Source organism: Zalophus californianus, chromosome 7 (assembly GCF_009762305.2).
Source record: "Zalophus californianus isolate mZalCal1 chromosome 7, mZalCal1.pri.v2, whole genome shotgun sequence".
Taxonomy (NCBI): domain Eukaryota; kingdom Metazoa; phylum Chordata; class Mammalia; order Carnivora; family Otariidae; genus Zalophus; species Zalophus californianus.
In genome coordinates, this window is record NC_045601.1 from 34472200 (window position 1) to 34484344 (window position 12145).

The following is a 12145-nucleotide window of genomic DNA, read 5'->3' on the forward strand; positions in this document are numbered from 1 at the left end:
ATTTGCTAATGCCTTCTCAAGCATAGAGAGTAAAGGAGCTGATTTCCTCCCAAACATGCCAAATCCACTGTTGTTTTCAGTGGCCTGAACAGAAAGCCAAGGCTGACATAACGTGGAAAAGGATGACAAAAGTATTAATAGGAGTTAGTAAAAACAAAAATGTTACCTTCACAAATAACACTTAAACTCTTCTTGAGATGCCTCCAAGGCATGTTGCAAATTCATTAATTTATGTCAGTTGTCTTTCATCTTTAAAATCACACAAAACAAGCAATTATTTAGAATGAAATAATTGGTTTAATATTTATGGACTTGAGAAAACTTGAATTTAAATTCAGTCTGGGATCTGCATTAGCACCATCTGAGTACAGAAAGAATTCAATATACATGCACAAATTAGTTTTAATAGCATATATAGGTAAGATATATTTGTTTTACTCGATCTACTTGAAGGACCTTTCTTGGAGTTAAACTGATTTGTATTAGTTGACTGGGCATGATACAGGTTGAACACCCCATAGCTCCAGGGCCTTGGCAAAATTGACCTCCAGTGGCTTGCCTGTGCCTTTGGTGAGCCTCAGAGATCGGATGCAACCTCGAAACCTAATGTTGGTTGTCAGACCAAACTGGTTGAGGCCATCTGAAAAACAAAGCAAAAAGGGCTCAGTTTTAAAAGGCAGCTTCTATGTTAAAGGTATTTTTAAAACTGTAATTCTAGTATAAACATACAGTGTTATATTATTTTCAGGTGTACAACCTAGTGATTCAAGAATCCCATATATAACTCAGTGCTCATCAAGTAAGTGTACTCTTAACCCTGTTCATCTATTTCACCCATGCCCCCACCCACTTCCTGTCTGATAAACATCTGTTTGTTCTCTGTAGTTAAGAATCTGCATTTTTGTTTTTTGATTTGTCTTTTTTTCCCTCCTTTGTGCATTTGTTTTGTTTCTTAAATTTCATATTTGAGTGGAATCATGTTTGTTATTCTCTGACTGGCTTATTGCGTTTAGCATTATACTATCTAGATCTATCCATGTTCCTGCAAATGGCAGGATTTCATTCTTTTTTAATGGCTGAGTAATATTCCATTGTGTGTATATGTGTGTGTACACACACACACACACACACACACACCATCTTAATCCATTCATCTATCAATGGACACTTGGGCTGCTTCCATAGTTTGGCTACTGTTAATAATGCTGCAATAAACATAGGGGTGCATATATCTCTTCAAATTAGTGTTTTCATATCCTTTGGGTATATACCAGTAGTGTGACTAATGGATGGTTGGGTAGTTCTATTTTTAATTTTTTGAAGAACCTCCATACTGTCTTTCACAGCAGCCACACCAGTTTGCAGTCCTACCAACAGTGCACAAGTGTTCCTTTTACTCCACATCTTCACCAACACTTGTTGTTTCTTGTGTTTTGGGATTTTAGCCATTCTGACAGTGTGAGGTAATATCTCATTGTGGTTTTGATTTGCATTTCCCCAGTGAGGAGTGATATTGAGCATCTTTTCATGTGTCTGTTGGCCATCTGGATGTCTTCTTTGAAGAAATGTGTGTTCATGTCTTCAGCCCATTTTTTATTGGATTATTTGTTTTTTGGGTGTTGAGTTCTATCAGTTCTTTATATTTTAGATACTCTTTATCGGATATGCCATTTGTAAATACCTTCTCCCATTCAGTAGATTGTCTTTTAGTTTTGTTGGTTGTTTCTTTTGCTGTGCAGAGCTTTTTATTTTGATGAAGTGCCAATATTTTTGCTATTGTTTCCCTTGCCTCCAGAGACAGTAGAAAAATGTTGTTATGGCTGATGTCAGAGAAATTACTGACTGTGATATCTTTTAGAATTTTATAGTTTCAAGTCTTACATTTAGGTCCTTAATCCATTTTGAGGGTGTGTGTGTGTGTGTGTGTGTGTGTGTGTGTGTGTGTGTGTGTGTCTGTGTGTGGTGTAAGAAAGTGGTCCAGTTTCATTCTTTTGCATGTAGCTGCCCAGTTTTCCTAACACCATTTGTTGAAGAGAGACAGTCTTTTCCCCATTACATATTCTGGCCTCCTTTGTTAAATATTAATTGACCATAAAAAGGTGGGTTTATTTCTAGGCTTTCTATTCTGTTCCATTGATCAGTAGGTCTATTTTTGTACCAGTAGCATATTGTTTTGATTACTACAACTTTGTAATATAACTTGAAATCTGATACCTCCAGCTTTGTGTTTCTTTTTCAAGAATGCTTTTGCTATTTGGAATCTTTAGTGGTTTCATATAAATTTTAGGATTATTTGAGTTCTCTGAAAAATGCAGTTGGCATTTTGATAGGGATTGAATTAAATCTGAAGATTGCTTTGGATAGTATGGACATTTTAACAATATTTTTTTTCCCAATCCATGAACATGGAATGTCTTTACATTTGTTTGTGTCGTTTTCAATTTCTTTCATTAATGTTCTGTAGTTTTCAGAATATGGGTCTTTCACCTCCTTGGTTAAATTTAGTCCTAGGTATTTTATTTTTTTGTGCAATTATAAATGGGGTTGTTTTCTCACTTTCTCTTTTGGCCACTTCATTATCAGTGTATAGAAATGCAACGGATTTTGTACATTGATTTTGTATTGTGACCTTACTGAATTCCTTATCCATTCTAGTAGCTTTTTTGTGGAGTTTAGAGTTTTCTATATATAGGTATCATGTCATCTGCAGATAGTGAAATTTTACTTCTTCTTTACCAATTTGGATTGCTTTCATTCCTTTTATCTTACCTTATTGCTATGGCTAGGACTTCTAGTACCATGTTGAATAAAAGTGATGAGAGTGGACATACTTGTTTTTGACCTTGGTGGAAAGCTCTCAGTTTTTCACCACTGAGTATGATGTTAGCTGTGGGTTTTTCATATATGGCCTTTATTATGTTGAGGTATGTTCCCTCTAAACCTACTTTGTTGAGGCTTTTTATCATGAATGGATGTTATACTTTGTCAAATGCTTTTTCTGCACCTATTGAAATGATTCTACAGTTTTTATCCCTTCTCTTGTTGATGTGATGTATTATAGTGATTGACTTGTGGTTATTACATCAACCTTGCATCCCGGGAATAAACCCCACTTGATAGTGGTGATTTTTTAAAATGTATTGTTGGATTCAGTTTCCTAGTATTTTGTTGAGGATTTTTACAACTCTTCTCATCAGAGATATTGGCCTGCAATTCTCTTTTTTGGTAGAGTCTTATTCTGGTTTTGGTAATCCTGGACTCATAGAATGAAGCTGGAAGTTTTCCTTCCTCTTCTATTTTTTTTTTTTTTTTGAATAGTTTGAGGAGAATAGGCATTAACTCTTCTTTAAATGTTTGGTAGAATTCACCTGTGAAGCCATCTGGTCCTGGACTTTTGTTTGTTGGGAATTTTTTGATTACTGATTCAATTTCATCCTTAGTAATTGGTCTGTTCAAATTTTCTATTTCTTCCTGACTCAGTTTTGGGAGGTTATATGTTTCTAAGAATTTGTCCATTTCTTCTAGGTTGTCCAATTTGTTGGCAGTTTTTCATAATATTCTCTTACAATCCTTGGTATCTCTGTGGTGTAAGTTGTTATTTCTCCTTTCATTTCTGATTTTGAGTCTTTTTTTTTTTTAATCTGACGAGAGGTTTATCAATTTTGTTGATCTTTTCAAAGAACCAGCTCCTGGTTTCATTGATCTGTTCTATTTTTTTTTTAAGTTTCTACTTCATTTATTTCTGTCATAATCTTTATCATTTCTTTTCTTCTGGTTTTGGGTTTGTTGTTCTTTTTCTAGTTCCTTTAGGTGTAACGTTATGTCATTTATTTGAGATTTTTCTTGATTCTTGAGATAGGCCTGTATTGCTATATACTTCCTTCTTAGGACCACCTTTGCTGCATCCCAAAGATTCTGGACCATTGTGTTTTCATTTTCATTTGTCTCCATTTATTTTTTGATTTCTTGTTTGATTTCTTGGTTGACCCATTCATTGTTTAGTAGCATGTTATTTAACCTCCATGTATTTATGGTCTTTCCAGACTTTTTCTTGTGGTTGATTTCTAGTTTCAGTGCATTTTAGTCAGAAAAGATGTATGGTATGACTAGGATCTTTTTAAAATTTTTGAGACTTGTTTTGTGGCCTAATACATGATCTATTCTAGAGAATATTCCACGTGCAATTGAAAAGAATGTGTGTCCTGCTGTTCTGGGATGGAATGTTCTGAATATGTCTGTTAAATCCATCTGGTCCGCTATGTCATTCAAAGCCACTCTTTGTTGATTTTCTACTTAGATGACCTGTGCACTGATGTAAGTGGAGTGTTAAAGTCCCCCACTGTTATTTCATTATTATCAATTAGTTCCTTTACATTTATTATTAACTTTTTAATGTATTTGGGTGCATATTTACCATTGTTATATCATCTTGTTGGATTGTCCCTTTAGTATCATATAGTATCCTTCTTTGTCTCTTGTTACAGTCTTTGTTTTAAAGTCTATTTTGTCTGATATAAGTATTGCTACCCTGGCTTTCTTTTCACATCCATTTGCATGATAAATGTTTCTCCATCCCCTCACTTTTGATCTGCAGGTGTCTTTAGGTCTCAGATGAGTTTCTTGTAGGCAGCATATAATGGGGCTTGTTTTTTTAACCATCCTGTCACCTGATATCTTTTGATTGAAGCATTTAGTCCATTTACATTCAAAATAATAATAATAATTATTATTATTTATTTGACAGAGAGAGACAGCAAGAGCAGGAACACAAGCAGGAGGAGTGGGAGAGGGAGAAGCAGGCTTCCCGCTGAGCAGGGAGCCCGATGTGGGACTCGATCCCAGGACCCTGGGATCATGACCTGAGCCGAAGGCAGATGCTTAATGACTGAGCCACCCAGGCGCCCTCAAAATAATTATTGATAGGTATGTATTTATTGCTATTTTGTTATTTGTTTTGTGGTTGTTTTTGCAGATCTACTCTCTTCACTTCTTCCCTTGCTTTAGTGATATACTTGGATTCCTCTCTTTTTATATTTTGCATATCTATTACTGGTTTTTGATCTAGTTACATAGGATTGTATATAACAACTTCTGCATATGGCAGTCTATATTAAACTGATGTGATGCCACTTAAGTTTAAACCCATTTTTTATTCCTCTCCTCCCCACATTTTAGGTATATGGTGTCATACTTTATATCCTTTTATTTTGTGAGTCCCTTGACCGATTTTTACAGATACACTTATTTTTACTGCTTTGTGCTTCCTACTTTTCTTACTCTTACTTATGTCTTTCCTTTCCACTCCAAGAGTCCAATTTGACATTTCCTGGAGGGCTGGTTTTGTGGTCATGAACTCCTTTAACTTTTGTTTGTCTGGGAAACTCTTTATCTTTCCTATTCTGAACAAAAGCCTTACTGGGTAGAATATTCTTAGATGCAAATTTCTTTCCTTTTAGCACTCTGAATATATTATTCACTACCTTCTGGCTTGCAAAGTTCCTGCTGAAAAATCTGCTGAGAGCCTTGTGGGATTTCCCTTATATGTAACTATTTTCTTTTCTCATGCTTCTTTTAAATTTCTCTTTTTATCACTATGTGTTTTGATGTGGACTCCTTGGGTTGATTTTGTTGGGGATCTTTGTGCCTCCTGGATCTGAATTTGTTTCCTTCCCCAGGTCTGGAACGTTTTCAGCTATTATTTCTTCAAATAAATGTTCTGCCCCCTTTTCTCGCTGTTCTTCTGAGATCCCTATAATGTGAAGGTCCTTATGCTTGATAGAGTCACTGAGTTCTCTAAGTCTATTCTCATTTTGCATAATTTTTTTCTCTCTCACCTGCTGAAGTTGATTACTTTCCATTACTCTGTCCTCCAAGTCGCTAATGTGTTCTTCTGCTTCCTCTAAGTTGCTATTTATTCCATCCAAGGTACTTTTAATTTCAATTACTGTGTTCTTCATGTCTGATTGGTTCTTTTTTTATCTTTGTTAAGGGTCTCAGTGATGTTCTACACTCTTTTCTCAAGTCCAGTGAGTACTTTATGATCATTACTTTAAATTCTCTATCAGGCATATTACTTTATCTATATTTCACTTAGGTCTCTTGCTGTAATTTTGTCCTGTTCTTTCATTCATTTGGGACATTTTCCTCTGTCTCCTTATTTTGTCTCTCTGTATTTGTTTCTCTGTGTTAGGAAAGTCAGCTAAGTCTCTTGCTCTTGAAAGTAGTGGGTGGGTATGCACTTTTAACAAGGCAGAGCTGGTCACCTGCCAGAGGGAATGTGCCTCTGCCACTGCGACCAGACCAATCTGCAAAATGCACATGATCAAGGTGCACAAATTTAACAAGGTGCACATGCCCTCTGTGGGAGGTGACTGCCCGCTGCTGCTGGCATGGAGGCCCTGCAAAGCATGAGGTCGGGAGATGCAGTGTTGGCAAGGTTTGTGCTGGTCTTTGGAGGTAGGGAAGCCACAGAGCCAGGACTGAAGCGTGTCGGGCTTGGTGTAAGCAAGTTAGGTAATGAATGTTGGGACTACACTGGTTTCTGCAGGTGGCTTTGTGTTTGTGCTGGGGGGCAGGGGAGGGAAACAGCACCTGCTGGCTTCTTTGTTCCTGGAGGAGTCTCCTAGCAATCACTGTCTCTCTAGGACAGTAAATAACTCCCTCTTCTATACCCCAGGTGTTTTTTAAATTGATGCTTTTCTGCTGCTCCTCCGCAGGCTGTTCATTGTGCTCTCTCTTTATGGGTGGGGACTCAGTCTCTTATCATCTTTCTGGCTCTCCCAGAGTCAAGTGTGCTGATTTTTTAACATTCCAGGCTTTAAGTTAAGTCCTGCTGGTGGTGGTAAGAACTGACAAAATTTGGCCTCTCTGGTTTTCAAAGCCAGGTGTTATAGGGATTTTTCTTCCCCATGCAGACTCCCCAGTGTGATGGTCTATTTCTCTCCCCTCTCCACACCCATGGCTCCCTCACTCCTGCCAGTGTAGTCCTTTAGCTCCTCCCTGCGTCTGCACTCTTCCTACCCTCTTCAGTGTGGCCTCTTCTCTGCATTTAGTTGTGCAGTTTTTTCTTCCTGTCTTCAGTTCATTTTCTGGATTATTCACACTGATGTGTGTGTTATCTACTTGTGTCCGTGGGACAAGGTGAGCTTAGAGTCCTCTCTGCCATCTTCTCTGAAAGTTTTTTAAGAGAATGTTTTAAAGTCAGCTGTTAGCTTCAGATTAAATTGGAAGGCTGTTTTAAGTAAAGTTAGTGATTTTGTTCTTAGCTTTGCTAACCATTAAACTTAATAGTATTTCTATAGTTATGTGTTCTGAAATCTGGAGACATGTAGAAATTATACATTTTAAGATAGCAATTTGGTTTGGAATGAACAAATTTATAGCTGTGATATATTATGGAATTTAATGAAAGACTTCAATTGACCAAATACTTTACTGAATTAGGACATGGACTTTTAATGGTGACTTTATTAGTTTTTTACATTGTAAAAATACATCCCCAAAGGTTAAGTTGGTTGAAAACTCACACAAATTTTGTTGTTGTTAAGGAGACACTCCATTCTTCCAGCAGGACTTGTAGGTGCTACCTAGGATCCCATTTCATAGACCATGAATGGAGAAATATGTTACCTCCTTCATAGTATTTTGGGGGTTATCCTGATTGAAGCAGAAGTCGGTTCTTTTCAAACTTAGAAGCAACTTTGGAGAAAGGAGCTGTGAATTGGTCCCCATTGCTCCTATGTCTTTTCCTCCATTAACAACTGCTGAATATATATTTTGCTTGTTTTGTTAAGCAGGGGAGCTTTACATAAATGGGAGTGACAGTTTCTCTTACCAAAATGCTGAAAGACCATTCCAAGAGTGTGTTATTGCAGTATTTATAAAGAGGCAGTTGGGTTATTTCTCATCAAGTTGGGCACTCTTGTTTATGGGCACTTTAGGTAACTCTGTGGTTTACATGCTATACTTAATGTGCTGGATGGGGATTTTTGAATGCAGATTTATTGCTGGGGTTTCTTTGTAATATAAACTCTATAATAACCTAAGGGGGAAATTAGCTTGCTTAACCCAATGATTTCCAGAACTTGAAGAAATAAGTTCCATTACATTTTATGATTCCTTTGGTATATTAATTTTCAAAAAATCAGAAAGAACACCAACTCTGGCCTTCATTGCTGTTAAATGCCTCATATCTTTTATAAGCCAAATTCATTTCCTCTAGCCCCCATCTCCCCAATAATGAAACTTTGGGGGCTATCATGTAAAGTTCAGTCCCATGTGGTTTATATAAGTAGTATGCTCATTTTACACCCTGGATATTTCAGGTAAGGTGTTTTTTATGGGAGTCGATTCTAAAGCTAAGAAGTATATTTAAGCACACATTCTTGGACATATTTACAGAAATATAAATATTTTAAATCCAGTAACAGCAAAGAAATTCTTGCTGGAGTGGATAAGGCTCACCTGGGAAACCACCAACAAACACAGGGTCATTTGTATCAGCTGATGTAGATGCTTGGTTTGGGCTCTGGGCTTCCACCTGATTCCCATCTACTGTTAGCTCAATGCGGTGTTTGATCTTGTTGGCTATGACTCTATGCCACTTTCCGTCACACAAATGCCCTGGGATCCCAGCATCATAGACAGCAGTGAATCGGCCAGCGCCATTGTCCACATGAAACATAAGCTAGAAAGCAGGAAATTGAACAGTCACACATGGTTTCATTAGAAAGGTATCATGATGGTTCACATAGCAAAAATTGTTATGTTTTTAAGGGAGTCATCAGCTGGAATAGTTAGAAATGAACATATCTGGGCGTTTTAAAAATTAAAAAAAAAGCTGACAGAAATCAAAATACAAATTTAATAACCAGGAGTCACAACGTATGTTCTTTGCTTCTGGGCATTGGTGGGGGCAAAAGGCAAGATGTGTGAGACTCGTAATAATTCTGCTTTCAGAAAATGTGACATAATTTGAGGCTGGCTGACAAAAAAAAAAAAAAAAAGACCTCATATGCACAGGGACAAATCCTACCATAGATCTTTATAGAGTGTGAGAGTTCTTAGTGAACCTTATAAAATTTCTTAAAAGATGTTTAGAGTGATTCATTCGTTCGAATTACAAATTCATTTTAGAGGATTATTGTTTTTTTTTTAAATGTAAGCTTTTGATGTTTTAATTGTATGTATTCTTTTTTTCCTTCATGGATTTCATTTTATATGCAGGATTGAGAATAACATCAATTACTTTCCTGGGCAGGCTTCATATCACGGTGCCAAAGACTTTGAGCCAGGAGGCCAGTTAAATTCTTAACAATGAAAAACTTAGATTGGAAGTTCATGTCTAAATGAGAAAAATCTGTTTCCAGTAACATGGCACAGTCCCTGAAATTTGAGATGACAGAATTCTTTTGAAGCTGATGAAGGAAAGAAACATATTGAAACATTAAAAATGTGTCTGGCAACACATTTGACAAGGTAAAAGAAAAGACATAGGGGCTTTAAAAAGATGACAAACTGCAATAGGTGAAAAGTTTGTAAACTAAATGGTGATATAAAGATTAAGATTTTACTATATTGGGTGGAGTTTGTAATAGCAGGAGTTGGTGAGAAATACACATGCATTGTATTGGAACTTGATACCCCAACAAAGTGATAGTAACAGTGGTTATAAGCAGGTGATGAAATGAAGCTTGCTCCAACAAGATGTAGTGAACATGTTTGAAAATCTGGCAAAGCCATTAACTATTGCTTGTCTGTTTCCCCTTTTTTTGCCTCTGTACTCCTGGATCTTTTTGCTTTATTGCCTTTGATGATGGTTTGAAGACAAGAGGGGGAGAGGAGGCAACAGAAAGCATATTGGAGGTTACTATGTGGTCTTTCTTCTTGGGAGGCCGCAATACTGTGTGAGTGGAAATATGACCAGAGATGAAGTATGATTCCTATTTAAGAGCCAGATAGAAAATTTGGGTAACTTCTTGCTTTGCCTGCCTCTTTACCTGCTGCCTGTACTACAAAGTATATACACAGGTCATTTTGTTGCAGGGTGCTGTTCATAGGCAGACAAGGACTGGAGCGGTGTTTAGAATTAGCTTATTCATTGTAAGCAAATTGACAAAATTTATTATACTAATATAAATTTAGTATAAATCTGCACTTCTTAAAAAATGGTATCAGGATGCTTTTAAATAAACATTGCGCAGCTGATAGGTCAGCTCGCCACCTTGACTTCTGAGAAGTGCCTAATGTGTTAGAAGAGGCAAAGACTGATTTTAGACAATCCAGGCCCCCTCCTCTTTTTTCCATTGGAATCTATAGTTTTATATACAATGTATTCATGTACTTTGAGCAACACAGTAAGAGTTTGAGATCTAAAACCCTTTGGCCTATTATTTGTCAACACAAGTGGCTTACTGTAGAATTAGCACATTTAAAGTTTACACTGATCTACAGAGTAAGTATGTTGAAAACACACAATCTAGTTTCTCCCAACAAAGAATACAGTAGGGCTTCACAATAGAGGTTCTTACATATGAACAACACTATCATAAGGAAATCAGAAATAGTTAGAAAACTGACACTCACCTTTTCATCAATCATTTCAATACCAATTCCATCCATTTTCTGACTGCTGATTCCCAGGAGAACTCCAGTGGTTCTAGTTGTGCGGAATTCAAATTCTACAAGAAGGTCCAATCCCACTTTGAACCCACCAACTGTAAAATGAAGATTTTTTAAAAAAATTATGGATTAGAGTTTAGGGATTGTTAATTCAAATTTGTACAATGCAATGGTTTAGATTTCAGTTCAGATATTAGTCAATTATAGTAAGTTCCAGACTCTCTTATGGCCCATACTTCCACCATTGTATCATATAACACACTTTATAGTTATTGCTTATTTTCTTGGTCGCCTTCCCTCCTAGCATGTAAGTTCTGGGAGGGCAATTTTATTCCTGTGCCTACCAAAGTATCTGAAACACAGGGAGGTTTAATACATAGTTGTTGAATAATTAAATGGATGACCCCACACTGAGATTAACTTAAAGAATCTCATAGCAATGTATGGTTATGTTGGAAGTCTTACTGTTAGATTAAGTCAAGCATTTCAGTGATTATTCAGTAAGATTTTACTAGGCCATTCTAAGATTACTGTGCCACAGTGATCTGAAAGGATTCAGAAGTTCTCTGGGTGGCTCAGTTGTTAAGCATCTGCCTTCGGCTCAGGTCATGGTCCCCGGGTCCTGGGACTGAGCCCCATATCGGGCTCCCTGCTCTGCGGGAAGCCTGCTTCTCCCTCTCCTACTCCCCCTGCTTGTGTTCCCTCTCTCACTGTGTCTCTCTCTGTCAAGTAAATAAATAAATAAAATCTTTTAAAAAAATTAAAAAAAGGTTCTCATTTTATTAATAAAGAAAGGAATTGCAAGCACAATTTTGAAGGAACAGAATCTGGGACATAGATTTTTCCAGTGCACCCAGGTAAGATTTTTCTATAATTTCTTATATTTGATGCATTAATTTATTTAAAGACATGCCTCTTAGAAGCAAAGCCATTCATTAAGAGCAGGCTAGACCACATTGACTGCATGGAGTACTAGGGAAGAACTCATGGAAATTTTCTGCATGTCTTCTATTTATTAGGCAAGAAATAAGTGCTATGTGTAACCACCATTGTCTCCAGTGAAGGGTAATGTCTGTTATGTGAAAAACTTATTGTTCTACTCAGAGCCTTGATGGGTTTGGATGTGCATAGGTGGATTCAGAGCAGATTTTTAAGAGAAAAAGAAGCTGAATTGTTCTGCAAAATAAAACAGAAAGTGCTTGTTTTTGTCCCTGAAAGGGAGAAGTAAGGAGAAGAAAGGAACATGAAACAGTTCAGCTGAAGACGGAGTGAAGTGACCAGTAAAAGCCATGGTGATCAGGTGGCTGACAAGTTCTTAAGGACAAGGATGTTGAAGGTGTAATTGAAGTTGTATGTTTCCAGTGATGTAAGCTTTTCTAAAAAGTCTTAAATAGATTGTATTTCACTGTCTGTTGAGGGGATGGCAGTTGTTAGAAATTGGGGAAGTGGCTCATTTTCTGGTCCAGTTTGATCCAGAACCAAAAGAGGCCAGGCAGAATGGCAAATCAGTATATCAACTGCAGAA

At 37.0% G+C, this 12145-nt stretch overlaps 1 protein-coding gene across 8 annotated transcripts in view; it reads right to left on the reverse strand.

Annotated features, from left to right (window-relative positions):
* Positions 1–277: 277 nt before the first annotated feature.
* The window catches only part of LAMA2 (laminin subunit alpha 2), a 615089-nt gene continuing 603221 nt past the window's right edge, over positions 278–12145 (reverse strand). For all 8 annotated transcript variants that reach the window (XM_027602582.2, XM_027602583.2, XM_027602581.2 and 5 more), the window contains 3 exons: positions 10585–10715; positions 8464–8686; positions 278–640 (listed from right to left, as the gene is read on the reverse strand). In XM_027602582.2, coding sequence (XP_027458383.1) covers positions 483–640; positions 8464–8686; positions 10585–10715 — 512 coding nt within the window. In that variant the 3' untranslated portion in view covers positions 278–482. The remainder of the gene's footprint in view (positions 641–8463; positions 8687–10584; positions 10716–12145) is intronic.